This window comes from Hippocampus zosterae, chromosome 9 (genome assembly GCF_025434085.1).
Source record: "Hippocampus zosterae strain Florida chromosome 9, ASM2543408v3, whole genome shotgun sequence".
In the NCBI taxonomy this organism is placed as follows: domain Eukaryota; kingdom Metazoa; phylum Chordata; class Actinopteri; order Syngnathiformes; family Syngnathidae; genus Hippocampus; species Hippocampus zosterae.
In genome coordinates, this window is record NC_067459.1 from 17,046,147 (window position 1) to 17,065,158 (window position 19,012).

General features: G+C 41.4%; 2 protein-coding genes across 4 annotated transcripts; one reads left to right on the forward strand and one right to left on the reverse strand.

The window, feature by feature from the left end:
• Positions 1–3,946: 3,946 nt before the first annotated feature.
• On the reverse strand, positions 3,947–14,113 carry LOC127608065 (RNA-binding protein 5-B-like). 3 transcript variants are annotated; one of them, XM_052076939.1, is made up of 25 exons: positions 13,976–14,113; positions 12,807–12,826; positions 12,564–12,726; positions 12,325–12,483; positions 12,131–12,200; positions 11,215–11,288; positions 10,002–10,085; positions 9,859–9,919; positions 9,572–9,634; positions 9,333–9,493; positions 8,859–8,956; positions 8,234–8,321; positions 8,048–8,116; positions 7,522–7,588; positions 7,355–7,443; positions 7,178–7,277; positions 7,003–7,094; positions 6,569–6,748; positions 6,195–6,338; positions 6,018–6,092; positions 5,753–5,932; positions 5,365–5,439; positions 5,129–5,220; positions 4,550–4,679; positions 3,947–4,420 (listed from the first exon to the last, which is right to left on the reverse strand). In XM_052076939.1, the coding sequence occupies exons 1-25, from the start codon at positions 13,976–13,978 to the stop codon at positions 4,295–4,297; spliced, it is 2,463 nt and encodes an 820-aa protein (XP_051932899.1). In that variant the 5' UTR covers positions 13,979–14,113; the 3' UTR covers positions 3,947–4,294. The 3 variants fall into 3 exon arrangements, with proteins under 3 accessions (XP_051932899.1, XP_051932898.1, XP_051932897.1); XM_052076938.1 differs by having other exon boundaries at positions 6,018–6,089; positions 7,522–7,594; XM_052076937.1 differs by having other exon boundaries at positions 7,522–7,594.
• A 7-nt stretch (positions 14,114–14,120) lies between these two features.
• emc3 (ER membrane protein complex subunit 3) lies at positions 14,121–18,894 on the forward strand. Its single transcript, XM_052076945.1, has 9 exons — positions 14,121–14,310; positions 14,516–14,675; positions 14,770–14,827; positions 14,912–15,005; positions 15,451–15,555; positions 15,669–15,750; positions 15,825–15,904; positions 16,004–16,086; positions 16,895–18,894. Exons 2-9 carry the CDS (start codon positions 14,521–14,523, stop codon positions 17,021–17,023), a joined length of 786 nt encoding a protein of 261 aa, XP_051932905.1. The 5' UTR covers positions 14,121–14,310; positions 14,516–14,520; the 3' UTR covers positions 17,024–18,894.
• The last annotated feature ends 118 nt before the right edge of the window (positions 18,895–19,012 follow it).

Here is a 19,012-nt window from a genome sequence, read left to right on the forward strand (position 1 = left end):
CAGTACAGTGGCCCTTCAGGCCCGCAGCTGGACATGCCTGATCTATGGTGTTTTGCAACAGTATGTTAAAATCAAGCTCAGCAATTCTTCCAAATGCAAATATATGTTTTTTAACATATAAATAAAATGCGTAATAATCTATTTTGATTAGTTTGACAGTATACATCAACTGGTAGTGGCATTAAACACTTTGAGACAATTTGTTGAAGAATTGTTCCCAATCAGCCCAACCGGTGCTTATTGTGATGTGAGCTGACTCACTGAACTCAAATATTGAGGAGCTAGCAAGTCAAAGCAAAAAAAAAAAAGAAAAAAAAGAATTGGTATATTGAAAAACCGTAAATCGGGTCACTCGTTTTTCAAGGCACCCCTGTATATATTTGGTGGCATTTTTGTTTGCTGGTGTGACATAAAACATTTTCCCCATGTGAAACCATGGCTCATGAAACACTGAGAAGCAATACATTAAAACAATCCTAACCAGTATTACAGTAACGTTCTTGATGGAGTTTGTCATCATGCTGAAATATGAGGAACAGAGGAAAAATCTTCTAGAACATTTATGAATACTGTACATTCATATTTTTTTTTCAATTACATTCTTTCAATGTCACGTGGTCGTTTTCAGTTCAAACATGACACAGTAAAGCAAGTCATCGACAACCTTACCGGAGATGACGAAGTGTCGTCCGTCCAAGTGTGGACTATCTCCGCACGAGATGGACCGCTCAGGCGCGTGTCGTCCGTCCTGCCTTCAGCCCCGTGTGCCGTTGTCCCCCTGCGCGAATGTCACGGGTTTTGCCTTCCCCTGGCTCTAATGTGACCGCTAATCTCCTCCGAGGTGGGATGTGAGGAGCGTTTTTTTGTTTAGGTCGACCTATCGCACGCACGGCGGCGACTCCAATCAAAATGATTGTTGGGAATGTTGATGAAGCCCCCCCCCCCCCCCCCCACACCACCAGCATCACCCGCCGACCCCTCCTCTCCACCTCAAACCCTCCTCCCACCTCCGTTTTCTTTCCCCTTTCCAATCATGAGGCGAACGACATACCGTCTGATTAATGTTGTTGGGGTAGGACAGGTCTAAAAGGTAAAAATCATAATGATAACAACAATAGTGACAATATATTTTTAAATCACACGCTTGTTGGTGGTGATGAAAGAAACGTGTTAGGGAATTTTTCGTGGTGGATTTACCGCCTGTTGTCTTGCGCATGCGCAGTGAGGCGACAGAACCGTGTCTGAGCGCGAAGACGTCACACACATATATCTTTTCCCCCCTATATTTTAAGAGTAATTGACGTCTCCTTTAATAGCGTCCCGAAATATAACTCACGTGGATATGCCGGAAGAACCTGTCCAATTGTAATGTCCGCACGTCACTCGATACGCAATCAACAGCGTCTACGACTGATGGAAGTCACGTGTACAGAATTTCTAGGTCATCAGCACAAGTTGCTCTCAGGGGCTGAATTTTCCCCCGTCCGTTCTCTCGGCTCACTGCGTAAGACATGCATAGAACTATAAGTCATAAGACACAGAAAATGAAACTACTCCTGTCTCCTGCACATACATGTGTTTATTGCCGAGGACAAATAGCGTCACTTTTGCAATTCACGTGGGGGTAGAATTACAGATACCTAATTCAGGTGAATATATCCAATCGTGAATATCTGCAATTGACTTGGATATCTCAAGTTTGAAATATCTACACGTTGACGTTTCAAGTTGTTCAGCTGGCACCCTGTAAAAAAAGCACATATGACCACAAAGGCAGCAAAGACTGTGTTGGAAACAATGAGTTCTTGTAACTTCTGGGAGGTCTGTCAACTCAATGCCAAACTAAGGATAAGTAGATTAAAAAGCTTCAAAGGCAGGTTTAAAAAGTGGAATTTTACACAGTCTGAGGGAGCATAAAGCACCCTTACCCTAAACCTAATGCGAACCCCTAACCCCAACCCAAACCATAACTTTATCCCCAACCCTAACCCTAACTGCTAACCCCTGACCCGAACTTTGGCCATAACCGAAACACCCTAACACTAACCCTAACTCCAACTCCAACCCGAACACCCTAACACTATTTTTTTTTTACAAATTCAAGACATTAAAAAATGCATTTATTAAAAACAGAAAAAAGTAAACACAATTAGTTTGAGTAGGAACTATACGTTTTTTTTTTAAATTGTGCACAAAATGAGCCAGCCAGTGATGGCCAAGCAGGCATGTCATAACTAATTGAAATGTTGGTTGGGCGTGTCTTAACGTCCATGGCAGAGGCTCTGTTGAACCCCTGAGACTGATTCACCGAACCCCGAGGGTTTGATCGAACCCAGGTTAAGAACCACTGTTCTAACCCGAACCCCAAACTCTAGATGTTCATCATGTGGTAAAAATGGGCCAGTTGTCGCCATGGTTCCAGGGCACAGTGTTGTGATTACGTCATTTTGCTGAGATCAGGCATAGATGGCTCTCCATGAATTGATGAATCATGCTTATACATCTTTAGTAGAAGTATGAATCACCTTGGTCAATGGCACTTGTCCTCTTCAGAGTTGCAGGAGACATGAGCAGGGAACTCAAACCCAACCCTACAGTTGTGAAGCAGATGTGCTCACCATTAAGTCACTGTGCTCTCCATGTCAAGAACAGTAGAGAGAAAATATTATTTACAATGATTGATGACCATTCAACATGGTCCCACACGGCGAATGTAATGAGGAGGAAACAGGAAGAAAAGATTGTGTTACTGGCCATTCATCACTATTTAATCCAGTCATTTGACCCATGTGGGATTTATTAAAACTCTGTCTAGTCTAGAGGTCCCCAATTGGCATTTATATTATTATGAGACATGCTTGACATTTAATCAACAACCAACATTTCTCAAAAACTTTAGTGAACAGATAACTGCAAAGATTTTTTTAAAAAGTATATTGTGTATGTTTTTTTTGTTGCAATTTCATTGAAATAAAATGCAACAATTTATACTGCTCAGATGATAATCTTATTCTTTATTTCTTTCATATTTGCTGTTAAGATTATTTTTATATTTTCAGGTTGATTTCAGTCAGCAATCTCAGTAGTATAGAAACAGAGAGGGACACTTATTTTTGCTGAAACCCGATAACATTTGGGTATACTAGTTAGGGGTATAACCAACGCAATAACCAGAGAGCTCTCTGTAGAGATAAAAAACAATCAATTTTAAAGCCAAAAGAAATGGAAAAGTACTCAGCATGACAGAGGTTTTTGTCTTTAGAATGCTATCTTATTGCCAACGCATAATAGAAAACACCAATGACGCGCTAACACTTCGGCAGCAATAGTTGCTAACCCTTCATGCGACAGACATTTCCAACAAATACCATTGTTCATACCGCAGTAGATTTCAGCATCCATCAGTTCGTAAGGAATCAAGAGCAAGAGAGCATCTTGTCAGCAAGTGTAATTATTACATAATAGAAGAGAGTGAAAGTAATCAGTGTGTTTGTGAGGCTTTTCTTAAGAGAAGACATCTGTCATAGCAGAGAGGGCAGGCAGTTTGTTATTCTCTCCACACTTCCATCATCTGGGAAATTGTTGTTTTTTTTAAACTCAGCTTCACAATATGCGGCCTCCTGTCCAGGCTTCTCTTTCAGCATCAACATAGAAACAGCACACAGACACACAAACTAACCTAAACATGGAGCATCTGGGAAGAAGAAAATCCCAGAGAGAGGTGCCCTGGGATTTGACGTTTTTTTTTCTTTTTTTAACCTATTTAAAATCAGATGGTGCTTTTGCGCACATCCTATGAAGTGATGAATAGAATTCTGGATTCTTGCACAATATATACTCTATATCAACATATTCAGGATGAACTTAAACCTCTTATGTCAGATCTTTTCAGTAGTTTGGTTGGTGATTTGTACAAACATAGGATGGCAGAAAAAAACAATCAGAGTGACCAAAAAGATTTTTTTTAATTGTCATATTGCTTCAAAACCGCACACCTTTGCTTACAAACCCTTGTACACGTTTGCGTAACTGAAACTGACATTTGGAAAGATAAAATCATGTACAAAATGCCATTACAAATATATAATGTGAATTCAACTGTACATTGTTACGGAGGATCGATTACTGTTTAGTGATTATGAATGTGGATGACACTGTGAATGGTTGTCTATATTTGTATAATGACCACAGTCCGCCTTTTCCCCCTCCACAGTTTGGATAAGCGTAACCCTGAACATGACAAGCGGATGGGAACAGTTTTCAAAAAAATATGTTGGGGTTGCGATTGTGTTCGTCAGTCCATGTCAGCGAAGCGTGCAAACATGGCTTTACGGACAGAATCCTTATAGTTGCCTGATGCCGGCATTTCAAGGGTGCTTCCTTTCACTCCCAAGCCGGTGCCTTTGGTCCTCAAGGAAGCCTGCGAGCAGACATGAAGACAATCATTTGAGGAGATGTAGTGCACATGTCCCTCAGGTAACGGCACTAATTGCTTTGTGAGGGAAAGGGAGGATGCGTAGGACATCTGTGCAGAGAGGAACGCACTCACTGAGATAGGAACAGTGATGCCCTGCTGGTGGCGTCCCAAGCCTTTGCCTTCCTGCCAGCCCATGGCTTGCAGCATCTTGTTCCCAATGTTATCGCTTGTCAGGCCATCTTTGGTGGGCTGCTCGTATTGTCTGTTGGAGATGCGGGCATTTGATTAACACTTCACGACAAACAGCATTTAAGATTCAGGATTAAAAAAAAACAAGATTTCAATGTTCATGGGTTTGTTTTTTTTCAATTATGTTTTCCATTTTCCATGTGTGATGTCACATACGTTTCAGGCTTTACTGTAAGCTAAAATCCCAGAAAACGTCATCATAATAGAACATTTCCAGACAAAAGGCTTCGTGATACTACTGTAATTACAAACACAATGACTTGGCAACGTCTGGTCCGGGTCGCACCAGGACAGTATATGGTATAGTGTAATGACTAGACATGTATTATTTTCACTTGAAAACACATACCGTATGGTTTTGATAAAAATATTTACCGGTATCTGAATTTGCAGCTTTAAGGTGACTTAAATGCAGCACTTTCTCCTGGGCCTGAATCAAACAACGCTGCTTGCAATACTTACATTGTTGGGGCAGTCCGCTTGAAGAGTTTCTTTGGAGGTTCTGGAACGCCGTACTTCTCCCTCCTCTCTGCAGCCCGGTCTCTGTATTTCAACTGTTCCATTGAAAATGGAAGCTTATTCACTGATCACTTACTTGCTACAATGCATGTACGCTTTGTCTAAAGTCTATCTTCTTTTTTGTTGTCTAAAGATAATAAATACTTAAATACTTAATATTACTAATGATTAAAAAATACCTCAGTCTCTTTCCTCTCCAGGTCTTCCAGCTCGGCTTCAGAGAGCTGGGACCTTCTGTGGATTTCTAGGTTTTGCTAAAATAAAAAAGTTAAAGCACCAAACATCAATACAGACAGTGAGAAATCTCTTGGTTTTGTAAACATGCACAAAAATGTGTTCTGCCTTAACAAAAATAATCACACTCAGAAAGAGCTCTCGGCTGAAAAATATTGTCTTAATAAAGGTCGAAGTGGATCTCAGATTTACTCATTGATGGCAATCAGTCACTGTACTGTACATAGAACATCCATTTTCCATGTGGCAATGCGGCATCGTGCATGAAGCAGATGGCGCCGCTCAGAATATTCATGACAACTCGCCGATCACCTGCTGTTCCTCCATCCTCACCTTGTGAAGGTCAGAGAGCTGCTGGTGACGCAGCAAAGCCTCTTTATTGGGAAACTGCCGGCGGCACAGGAGGCAAACCAGCTTGGCCCAATCGGTTATTTTGCCGCTGTCGTCTACATTGCGATCTGACCCACTGTCCCCGGGTTCGCTGTCCTTGTCGTAAGCCACGACGGGAGCACTCTGCAGTGCGGGGGGAAAAAAAAAGGATAAAAGTTGATGTCTTTGTGGTTAAAGTGAGTCAAAGGAAGCCGGGACGGAAGCAAACCTTAGCTGGAGTCTCTTGCTCTGTCGGCTTCAAGTGTTCGATCAGAAGGGGCGACATCTCAAAGGCCCCTGTCTGCTGAGAGGAAGCAAATCCCATTATATTAGTCACAATATACACCGGCAGTAATAATAATAATATTGATCGACACATTATAAATGGCTTTTCAAATGCTGCTACCTTCTTCTCAAAAATGGAGAAACACGCATCGGCAGCCTCTTTCTTCTCCTCATCCCTTGGCGCCCCCACTGTTTGAACACTGGTTTTAAAACTTTCTTTTTGCTTATTTAAGGTCTTTGCCCAACGCTCCATGTCCTTTGCGATCTGGAATTTGAGAATTTCAGAATGATTTGATTGATCCCAAAGGGAAATTGGTCATTTTCCAATGAAATTACAACGAATTTACTGCTTAAATTGTGAAAAGCAAGTGAGATAGGTAAAACTATAATAAAAGTGTTTTTTTATGAACTGTATATAACCACAGATTTTTAGCTATTGCAGGTGGGTCTGCGATGGATCCCATCCGATAAACAAAGGCTCGGTGTAGTACATACCTGCTGTGCTGACTTGCTTTTGGGCTTTTCTTTCTTCTCTTTAGGCTCCTTGTTGCTGGTGCCGCTTGTTGAGGAGGAAGCAGCAGAGCTCTTTGTGTCTGATGCAGGTGGCGCAGGAACGTAGGCATGTTTCTCATTGTCCCAGTAGACATACTGCTGCGTTTCAGAGTTGTAGTAGTACTAATGCACATCAGAAGCATAATAGGACTGCTTTAGTTTGTTATCTGCGCCAAGTACGAGTGTGGTGTGTACTGTAATCCTCAATACTGGGTGTATTTCCAATGAAAGCATGGCACGCAAATGTTATTAAAACACCTGGCAACCATTTGAAATTATGAATAAAAGGGTACATTTCCATTACCGTAGAAAACCAAATCTCATGCGTTCATGCTTATATTTGTCAAGTCGTATTAAGATCCTGAATTTAAAAGCACCTGACTGTTAGGGTCGTAGTACAGGCCAGTGTTTGGATCGTAATAGTAACCAGAAGACTCATCATACTGGTATGTGGAAGTGTCCGGGGCAGCTGCAAACGAGACATAAAAATATATTGTTACATATGCAAAACACAAAAGGATGACTTGTTTTTCCTCATCGCTGATGTCTTACCAGTCCCAGTGTTGTGGATGGCAATGTTGGCTGCTGCTGGGACCAGTGACGGGGTAGCAAAATTAGACGCCAGTTGGCTTGCATCGAGTGGTGCCGCCAACTGATGTGACACAGTATATAAGCATTAAGCGCACAAGAGCAGAATGTGACTCATTAAGTAATTGATATCTGTCTGACATGTATGGCAGCCTGGTTGATAATGACGGGTGGGAAAACTTGAGGCAAGATTACACCTGCAGGGAGCATATTCTTCACTCCTGGAGCAGCTGAAGACAAATGGCAAATGTGCAATTAGCGAGTCCAGTTTTTTAAAGGGGGAAAAAAAACAATTATATTTACCGTACCTCCCAGCAATCCATCCCCAGTGACAGTAGCCAATCGTTCTGGTTGTTGCTGCCACACTTGAAAATTCTGTGCCTACGGTGAGAATAAATTGATTTTGGTTAACACATCAATGATTGCCAAACCTAGGTTGGAATTGTAGGGATGCGCAAAATAAACAACACCATAAATGAATAAAAGAACATTTCTGCATAATTAAATACTTAATGGTGAAGTCTACAAAAACATTTCTTGACAGTAATATGTTCTATGTGCCTGCATTATTTTTTCCACAATCAAATCATTTGCAGGCCATTTTGAGGGTAATGTAAATTTAAAATGATAAACTGTTTTGCGTCACAGTTTGTGGTGTATTTGGTTTAATTAAACTATTAATATAGGCCTGTATAAACGTTTGGGCTGGGGGTGTCTATTACTCATGCAAACTAATAATATCTAGCCAATTAGTATGTGTTTAAACACATCTTTACAAAAAGCGTATAAATTGGCCAGTGGAGGAAATATTGGTAAAAGGAAGAACAGACTGACCTGTGTTTGATGAGCATAGCTCTCGAGAGGGGTAATTACATCTGAGATGGCACCTGAACCTTGCTTTACCTTAAGTTCGGGAGAAAAAGAAAAGCACCCAAAAAAGCAGATCAGTCAAGGTAGAATTGGTAACTCCATTTAGAATGACATTTCCAAAACAGCAGCATTTGTTTCACGCTAGAGTACCTGGCTGGCTGACCACTGAGCTGCAGCGATGGCTGTGCTGGCAACTGAAAGTGCGCTGTTTCTGATCACATCTGCCTGCGACGATTCTCTGACAAAGGAAGGCCGTGACATTGATTGCTCATTGATGATTTTCACGTTTCAGCAATGATAACATGAAGAAACATGTGCCTCAGCCTAATGCAATCAACTGAAATTCAAAATGGAGATATAAAAAATGCATCACATGTAATTTATACCGCAGGACTGTCTTTAAATGTTTTTTTGAAATGTTGCATGCCTACGCCCAACAAAAGTTGTTCAACAACCCAGTGAGTGGTTAGTGCTTCGTTAGTAACTTCTGGTGCAAATACAGGTAAAGATGTGAATGACAGTATTTACTGTAACTATTCGTAGTTACAGTACACTGGCACTGGGGTCAAGTGGGGCTGTCTGAACAAATTAGGTATTCATTATTCTGACAACAATTATTTTCCTGTGTGTCTAATCAATCCATAGAAGTTTCTCTTTTGGAATATAACTACTGGAACAAATGCACTTTATGCTGGCATTCCAATTGATTGAGATGCATCTCTATCACATTTCTATGTATGCAAATATGTGTGCGTGGTTGTGTGTGTTCTCTCACTTCCTCGCACTTTTGGCGTAATCCACAGCAATGGTTTTACCATCGATCTTCAGAGGTGGCTGGAGGCCCTGGAGAATGGTGAGCAGCTGTGAAGCTTCCTATGTGAGGAAAAAGGTGCAACACTGTCATGCTGTATGTGTGCCAACCAGCTAAAACGTTAAGCATACCTGCCCAGCTCTTGTATTTAATGTAATTGGACTGTGCAGGTGCCCAAGGTTTTGGCCTGTGAGTGTATACTGTAGATGTAATGCACTAACATACAGTGGGGCCAAGAAGTAAGTATTGGACATTTGAGGCTGTTTAAAAATCGTACAATGTGATTTCTTGGATTTTTTTTTTACATTCTGTCTCTCACACTTGATGTGAATTTAGGATGAAAATTACAAACCTCTCATCTTCTTAAATGGGTCAACTTGCACATTTTGAAGTTGCCTAACACTTACAAGCCCCACTGTAACAACAAAGCTAACGCACCAAGGGAGAGGATAGCTGAACAAAGCTAAAGCCTCGATTGTGTCCTGTCTGCTTGTCTTTGATTAAGCGGATGTTGCACGGAGACAAGTTGGCGAAGGGAGCCAAAGCCTTCAAAATCTCATCGACATTGCAGGTTGGGGGAAGGTTCCTCAGAATTATTGCTGCGAACAGAATAAGCAGTCAGGAAAACATGCATTGGATGAATGGTTGACGTGCAAGGGAAAAATAATGCCACTCACTGTCGCCACTGTATTCCCAAGACTGCTGAGACTCTGCGTTTGAACCGGTTGCTACGTCTCCATCTACGCAGATGAATGACAAATGGTCAATAGTCACAAACATAGCATGGGAATTCATTTCTATAGTTGGATCCTCGCAGTCAAACGCCCCAAAATGTAACGTATTTGGGAACCACCATTTCGCACCGTTTGATGTGAGGTAATCATAAAGACTTCATCTTAGTAAGTACTTGTAGTAAGTACAATTGGAATGCCCCCCCTTGTTAGTTACCTTGGCGTCAACTTACCAGTTTTAGTTGCCCCGCACCTGAAACACTTCAGCCTCTTCCGGAAATTGTAAAGACCGCACTGTGGAAAGAGAAAGGTCACCGTTTAACAAATTGCTTGACGTGACTAATTGGAATCAAAGCGTGCATTCAAAGACACTCACAGTGCTGCAGAGCCAGTTGTCAAACCTCTGCTTCCTGTTGCTGTAGTGCACCGCGATGTTCCTCCCCTGGATCACCAGTTTATTCTGTGGAGTGAAGAGCTGCGCGTTATTTCACATTTCCACGTGTTCACATCATGGAGGCAGGTGAGGCACCTGCCTCCAACTCCACGCAAGTGAGCGCGGCGGAGAGAGGACAGAGTGGCTGGCCTAACGCTCGCTGCTTAGGTCAAGTACCATTGGGAGGAAGTGAGAAGCCGTTAGCCTCTTTTACACAGCAACGCCACAAAATAGAGCCATAGCACAAAACCACCCCGAGTGAAACAGGTTATTATTATAACTTTGTGTGCTTTCTTATAGCAACACATCATCCCACAATAAGATAATGAAATGTGTGATGTCAGCATCTAGTGTGACAAATACAATCTGTCTTCCCCACAAAGGAGGTGGTAGGAGTGAGAATCAGTTGTCACAAGTTCACATCATCTTCACTCAAGGTGGAAAATTGTCAGATCATCTTTGTCCTCCCATTCCGTGTCAGCACTGCTTATAGCAGGGATGGCAATGGCTCGTGATGAAAAAAGCGGAAAGGGGCGGGGCCTGGACGGGGCGACCAATCACAACAAGTAAGACATCATATACGTCCAATTGCAGGGCTGTTTACAATCGGAAGATGGAAAGACTGATCGGGAGAGCTCGTGAAAACTCGACGATAAGGGACCTGACCCCCCCTAAAATTTTCTCAACGGATTTAGACAATTCACAAAAATGATCAAATTAAGAAATATCCGCGGAAAATTGCCATCCCTGTTATAGAGAACAGCGACACAGGGAAAACGCTGGCTTTTCTAGACTGTGTAAAAGGGGCTACAGAGAGAGGCACGGGAAACAAGAAAGTGTGTGTGTGCAGTTTCTTTTTTTTTCCCTCAACAGATGTGTTTGGGGCCGGAGTGCTGCCAGCTCGCTCGTCTGTCACCAGTTTAATGAAGACGAGACTGAGCTGGAGCAGATTATGTGCTTTGAGTAATTCCACTAGCATAAAAACAGTGTACACTAAATTGAAAGAGTAAATTGAGCACTTGAGTCGTTTTTGTTTTGACTGAAAAGGTTGCTAGAAAGTGTATGATATCACAAACATCCTGATATAAGCGTCATAAGATGGCATTGGGGCTCTAATCGCCAAGAGTAATCTAAACTTGGTGACTGTTGAGGCAACCTGATTGGTCTCCATCCACTTGGTAGAATCTTGCAAGTGATAAAAGTCCACGAAGGCGAAACCTCGGCTTATACCTAGAGACAGCATTCAAATATAGACGGGAGGCGTGTTAGTGAGAAGGCGATGCAATGCTCAAACTCACAACGGGCGTGTCGTGTACAGTCCAATTCAAAGTCGAGACGGAAGGGGTGGTGGGAGGCGAGAGTGCTTAACAATGTCAAGGGGGCCTGGGGGGTGGTAGTGGTAGAGTTTTTCATATCATAGCATGTAATATATTTTTTTTAAACATGGGAGAGTCTTGAAGTGGAAACTCCAAAGAAGAAAAAATATTTTTGTGATGCTGGATGTCACGGGTTGCTCATGGTGAAAAAAAGTTTTGAACCAGCTTATCTTAGTCTGATTTTTCATTAAACCTCACATATAGACAGAGTTGTGTAGACTTTACATATCCACTGTTATTAGCCGTTACTGCCTTCAGCTTCATGGTACTTAAGAGTAGCATACAGGTGCTTAAATTATTTTGATATTTAATCACTTTTATTGCTAATACTGTACTGAACATCCAGACGCTTTTCTATGTTGCAGTTAAATTCTATTTCCAGATTTATGCTAATAATGGCACTTTGGCATCAGTAGTATACTTCTGTCTTGGTATGAAGACAGACCAAAAAAAAAAAAAAAAAGAGGGGGGGGGGTGAGGGCAAAACACATTTGTAATATTTTGACATTGCATAAGCTCAGAATTCTCACTTGAGAGAAATTCAACTTTGGAGCTTCCACTGCCCGTATACGCTGTTACCTTCATAATTGGTCACATCAGCACAAACCAATCAAGGAGTGATTCAAAGAAGGAGTGCGAGACAGGAGTTGGGAAGGTGGAAAGCGGGACGCTCCACCGATCACACACATCACTCACCAGTCCTTTTCTTCATCAAGCGGACATCCACCGGCTGGGGACCCGGCAGCTTCTCCAGTGCTGAACGGATCTGCAATATGGCAACAGGCAGGGAAAAAAGACAAACGCTTCTTAATTGCAATTTGTAGGAAAGGAGAAACTCAGATTTTGTGCAATATTTTCCCTTCAAAACCACGTATGACACTTGAACGTACATCTTCCTCTGTCACATGAAGAGTGAGACCCCGGAGCATGATTGTCTTGTTCTCCTCCTCCTCTTCCTCTTCCTCTTGTTCCCCTCTGTAGTCATGGTCTGCATAGTCACCATCGTATTCATCATCTGATCTGTCACTGTTGTGCCGTTTTCGACCTCTCTGCGGCAAAGCGAAATGATCAGATAGAGGCAGGAAAACGAAATCATACAAGTATCCACAATATGCTCACATTCCCTCACCTCTCGATTATCTCTGCAGTCGTCAAAGCGATCCCTCGCTTTGTCATCCCCCCATTGACGCTTGTAATCTCGCTCAGCATCACGACTATGCTTGTCATGTCTATGTGGATCATCTCTCGGGCCATCTGAGCCATATCTCCCACTGCGTTCTCCCCGACTGGGCCTAAAATAAAACCATAGAAACGGAGAATCATGCTGCAAACATTTGTGGTGATATTATATAGCAAATAGAGTATATTTTACCTTTTATCAGCTCCCATGCTCTATTGGACAGAAAAATGTTTAATCAATGAACTGTGACAAAAATATATTTCTTCAACTGTGGTTTTCAAAAACAAAAATTATTAATTGTTCAAAAACCACCTTTCATATCATACTGTATGTACATTTTTAAACATAACACATGTCTACATTTTCACATGCCTTTTTAGAACACCTTATTTGGAAAGTGAGGTTGTGGATGACAACTGCATGTACAGAAATGGTTACAATACCTCAATTGTCCAAAACCCAGCCAGTAAAGCTCACTTGCTTCTTGATCTCTTCTTTTTTCAGTGTTATACCAACAATTTGTCTTGATTTTATAAAATCAACAAGGGCATTTCTTACATAAGAGGCTGGATATTTATGTGCAGTTTTCTTTCAATTGGTACTGTTATTCAAATGACTTTGCCATAGCGCCAAGAGTATATCACTAGCATGGAAGTCAGTAGCCAGAGGCTGAGCTGTATTGTGTTTCTTTCAAGCGTGGCCTTGTGGCTTCTGCGCAAAGCACATACCCTTCCTGCCCCTAACCCCAATTTGATTCATGTGGGAACTCATTACGGTACAGAGGTACAGTATATAAAATAAGTACCTGTAACACCCCAGTCTCCAAGTAATACAAGGAATAGTTTATGATGGATGCCTGTTAAAATTATGTTCTTCCAAATAGCAGAAAATCCACATTGGTACGGTCTTTATGTGTAATAAAAACACTCCTCGGCTAAAACAATCGAATGAAAAACTGGAATCACAACAGTAACTGAGCGTGCCCTCTTTTGCGCAGCGTGTGACGTGTTCTCACCGCAGCAAGTCACTGAACAAACCGTTCGTAACCATGTCACGTCGTATGTCGGTACTATAATAAAATGAGGCTCGCCAGATATCCTAAATCATGTGTGAATATTAATTAATACTAAAATCAATAGAGAGGAGATTCAAACACTTGAAGCAACTATTTGCTGAAAAATCAATTCATGTTAACAGCGTCAGGATTGTGAAACATTTATGATACAGCATGCTAGCGTCATTAGCGGGAAGAATAATCCACGGTGCAAAGTATTTTAAGTTATTACGCCGTTAAAGAAAGAGCTCTGCGAGCTTGATTTAAAACATGATACATTTATATAGATAAAAACACCCTCACATACCATCTGCTAATAGACCTTTACGCCTAGAAGTGATCTTCAAGTGCACTTCCGGTGTGAAGGGGAAAAGCTCTTCTACTCTCCAAAACTACACTGCAAAGGACCACGTTGAACCTTCGATACTGCCATCTGCAGATCGGGGGGGATATACTGCAATTTTTAATTCTCAGCTCCTCATTCAACGCAATGGCGTTTAGCGTCTGTCAAAGCATTGGTATATTTTGAACCATTAATTCGACTGCTTAACGGGTTGTGGATTCCACACTGGTGAAACGTCATTCGTGCTGTGCGCCGCGTCAGGAAAGCAACCGTGTTCGCTCACCACAAAGGAAGAAAAGGTAGGCAGCTGGCTCACGTTAGCCCACCGTTAGCATCATATGCCATGTACGACGCTGCTTCCTATCTTTAATGCACAAGCCATCCTATAGTTCATCGGTACATGATGATTAATAACGAAGTGGAACCAGCTTTGATGCCTGTATGCATGTAATTTCTTGGTGATGGATAAATAACGTCCATCTAGTCTGTGCTGATATTTATCAGGCTGAATGGCTGAGCCAGAGCTGCTGCTGGACTCCAACATCCGACTGTGGGTGGTGTTGCCCATTGTCTTCATCACCTTTCTCGTCGGCATAATCCGTCACTATGTCTCCATTCTTCTTCAAAGTGACAAGAAGTTGACTTTGGAGCAGGTGTCAGACAGGTGAGTTATTTCATGCACCTTAAACACCTGCTATTTATTTCAATACAGTATAGGGCATGGTACAGTGAGTGTGTGATGTTCATTTTCATTACAGCCAGGTCCTCATTCGGAGCAGAATTCTCAGAGAAAATGGAAAATACATCCCTAAACAAGTATGTGTTTGGGTTTTTGTGGCTTACTATTCATATTTTAATGACATTGTCCAACAATAATATCATCGTACCTCCCTCTCTTAGTCCTTCTTAATGAGAAAGTTCTACTTCAATAATCAAGAAGATGGATTCTTCAAGAAAACAAAAAGAAAGGTTGTTCCGCCCTCGCCAATGACTGGTAATTAAAAAAAAAACACTTCCCTGGTCTGTAGTCATTACGCTTAGAGCTACATGCTACTTATGTTAGCATCTTTTTTGTAAAATAATTTGCGTATGGAGTTGATGAGGATAAGCGGTTCAGGAAAATGGATGGATGGATTTATTGTATTGTTCTGAGGAGCTACACCATTTTCTTTGTCGCAGTTAAGTTCCATTTCCGGGTTAATGTTTATCGTTACACTTTACCTGTATTAGAAAATAGATGGATGAATGGATGGATGGATTATGAATATGGTCATAACTACTATGTCACAGGTGGCACCTCTGAGATCCTGATTTGTTAGTGTAGTGTAGTTAAGATGATCTATTACTTTGTTCAAAGAACAAAAAATAAGTTTTTCCTTGAAAAGACACTGAGCAAACATAATAATGGATTATATCTTGCTGCTTATTTGCTCTGGCAGATCCTAGCATGCTGACAGACATGATGAAAGGAAACGTTACCAACGTACTTCCCATGATTCTGATCGGAGGCTGGATCAACTGGACCTTTTCGGGATTTGTAACCAGTAATGATTTTGAAATTGTTTACCATTTGATACTCACACCTGACTGCGTGTGTATTTTACGACAAGATGTGGCACTGTTTACAGTAAGCGCTCTCTGTGCTTCATTCACGCAGCTAAGGTGCCCTTCCCGCTCACGCTGCGCTTCAAGCCCATGCTACAACAAGGAATAGAGCTGCTGTCACTGGATGCTTCCTGGTAAGGACAAACGGCAGCTGTCAACATATTTATTAGGATTGTCATGTGTGTATGTGTGTTCTTTGACAATTCAGGGTGAGCTCAGCATCGTGGTATTTCCTGAATGTCTTTGGACTGCGAAGCATGTACTCGTTAATCCTTGGCCAGGATAATGGTAACGCATCTACTTAGGTGTTGATAAAATTTTGTCTTTGGTGTTAAAATGTGACTTCGGTGGATAATGAGTTTTTGAAATGTGCCTCTCAACTAATAGGTGCAGACCAGTCAAGGATAATGCAAGAGCAGATGAGTGGGGCTGCCATGGCCATGCCTGCCGACACAAATAAAGCTTTCAAGGTATATACCGGTACTTAAGTATACACTAAATTGTATTTTTAATCCGGTACAAAATGTGATATTGCATCACAAGGTGTTATCCAATTGAAAAGTGCATGAGCACACTCCTCTCCTTGTCTTAAATAATCTTTATACTGTACATATAAATAAATCAAAAAATTCTTGACAATCATATGTTCTGTGCGACATAGTATTCTGATTAATATTATGTTTGAGGACTAGGAATTAACCAGCAAAACACCAACGTTTTTATCCATCTCAGAGGGCATCCATATTGCCAATGGCTGCCGACTGACAAAGACATCGCAGTTGCTCAGGGCTCAGGTCACGACCAATCACGGCTCACCTGTTTTGAGTTTGGTAACGCGACGTTGGCATACTGAGCCGTGATCGGTTGTTACCTGAGCCCTGAGCGACTGATATTATTTTCAATCCACAGCAAGGGGCAAAATGGCCGCCCCCCTAAGATGGATGAAAATGGATGGATTTTTTACGTTACTATAAAAAATGCCGGATACGTCGTCAAGTATTGCCATGTCACTTTTCAGTTTCTTCCTTCAAAAATACATTTGCGGCAGCATGGTTTTGGAAAATTTGGTTTCATTCATGTAACGTCGGGTGGATGTTCATCTCTTCACACCACTGTTGGGGCTGGTCCTTTTAAACATCAGCCAAAGATAAAGAATATTTAGACGCTTGCTGAACTGACGTGAGGAAAGTTAAGGTCAGGCACAATGTCAAAAATGACATTTCAAACTCTAGGTGGTCTTAGTTGACACGTTCATGGGATATTTGTTCTTGATTTTAGGCGGAGTGGGAGGCCCTAGAACTGACTGACCATCAGTGGGCACTGGAAAGTGTGGAGGAAGATCTCATGAGTATGGAATTGGACTTTGATGGCATGTTTAGCAAGGAGCTGCCCACTGGTATATTCTGAGGCCTTGCTCGCTTCTCTTGCTAAGGGGGCTTAAAATACAGGGATTTATTTGTTTCTCAAAAACACAGAGATCGGACAAATCCCTCCCTTTTATGCAATGTTTACATTCCTTTTGTTTCAGGTCCATTTTCTTCAAGTTGTACTAAATTGTCATGCCTGACTGAGAATGTCTGGGAGAAAACAAGTCATGTTTTTGCATTATAGTTAGCTTGTAAGTTACACTACTAACAAAAAGTTTGTCATATCCTGCTCGCGGGTGAAATTTCAGGCTGTTCCCAATTTGACATCATGTGACCAAGACGACACCTCACCATTGATGAACAGTACATCACTAACAGGATGTTGTCACAAAAAGCGACACATATCTCACGGCATCCTTGGAAATGTATTGTTGCATTCATGTATCAAAGAGCATTTGTTGAATTTTGCCCTTTAGCCACTTTTTAGAGCACAACAAGCTGTGCAAAAACTACTGAAACATTGAACATGTGCATTAAAAAGTTGAGAGAAGGCCAAAAATCAAGTTCACCTGTACAAGGTTACAGTGCATTACAGGCAGCTCCCGAAATTTCACCCAAGAACCACACATTACTATCTTTTTGTGAGTAGTGTATGTCATAGCAAAGCCCGATTAGGTAAAATAATGTGAACGACTTTCATTGTATTTCATGTGTAGCTAAGTTACTATTTTCATCTACACTATTGGGTGCAAAATACAAGTGTCTGAATGGTGTTTAATTTCACGATTGCACCACTCCTTTGTTCAATTGTAAGGGCCCTATTTTCACAGCAGGTGCAAGTCTAGTGCAAAGTGCAGTCTAACTTGTGCGCGTGGGTGGAGTTTTGTTTTTTTGGACGTTTTGGTAGACTGGTGCAGCCAGGAAGGGGTGTTGGCGCTGTTGTGGGAAGGAACACACCCAACTCGTTTGTCATCCAATGGAAGCGACTCCCCCCCATTCCTTTTAAATTTAGCGCAAGAGAGACGTGCATGGTCTACGCGGCATTTACATGCAGAAGAGCAACGTTTGCAAAGTACATTTAAAATAAATTGAAGAAAGCTCGCCGCTTGGGGCTGTTATAGCATAGACTGCCTTGGAGTGGGCACTTGGAGTCCGCGTTTTAACCCACATTATGTGGCCATATGTAGGATTACGTGTGACACCCCCACCTGTAGTTGCACCGCATTTGGGGAGGGCGTCAGGGGCTTTTCAAACTATATTTAAGATGATGATTTCCGCAAAGATTCAGAGGGATTTATGCACACTGTTGTCATATTTATAAATTAAATCAGATGACATCAACTACACCCGTTGGTGGAGCTCAGAATCTGTCTGCACGCGCCTCCGTCAAATACACAATTATAAATTTGATATGAATTATATCAAATTTTATATAATTTTTTGTATTTATAATTTTTTTGGATTTATAAATTATAAATACAAAATTATGTTACACCAATTGTGCCACAACTTTGACCTGCTCCAAGCTTGTCTACCGTCTCTCACCAAATTGTCATCTGACTGCAGAAACGCCCTCTGACTGTTGGAACGCCCAGCTATGCACAACATGGTCTACCAAATTCCTAAACACAGTAAACTTGGCTTGCCCCAGCACGAAAATGAAGACATGCCAGTCTACAAAAATAGGGCCCTAAATCTTAAGAACTTACTACTTTTTGGCACAAGACAATGTGACAGAGGTTTTTGTTTTTGTAGTGTAAAAGGTTTATTTTGTTTCAACCCTCCTGTATTCGTTTTGTACAGTAAAAAACATTTTGACAAAATAACTGGTTTCATTTCTTACAATTAGTGGTGTATTGTAATGAAATGTTCCTTAACTAATGTTTTGAATAAATTGTAGTGATCAAAGTAGTGCTAACGCAACCAAATTTATCTTGCTGGGGGGAAAAGTTTTAATTTTGTTGTGGCGTACCTCAGAAACGTGACATTAATGCCATTAATTCCAGCTACATTCTGCTTGCTCTTGCGA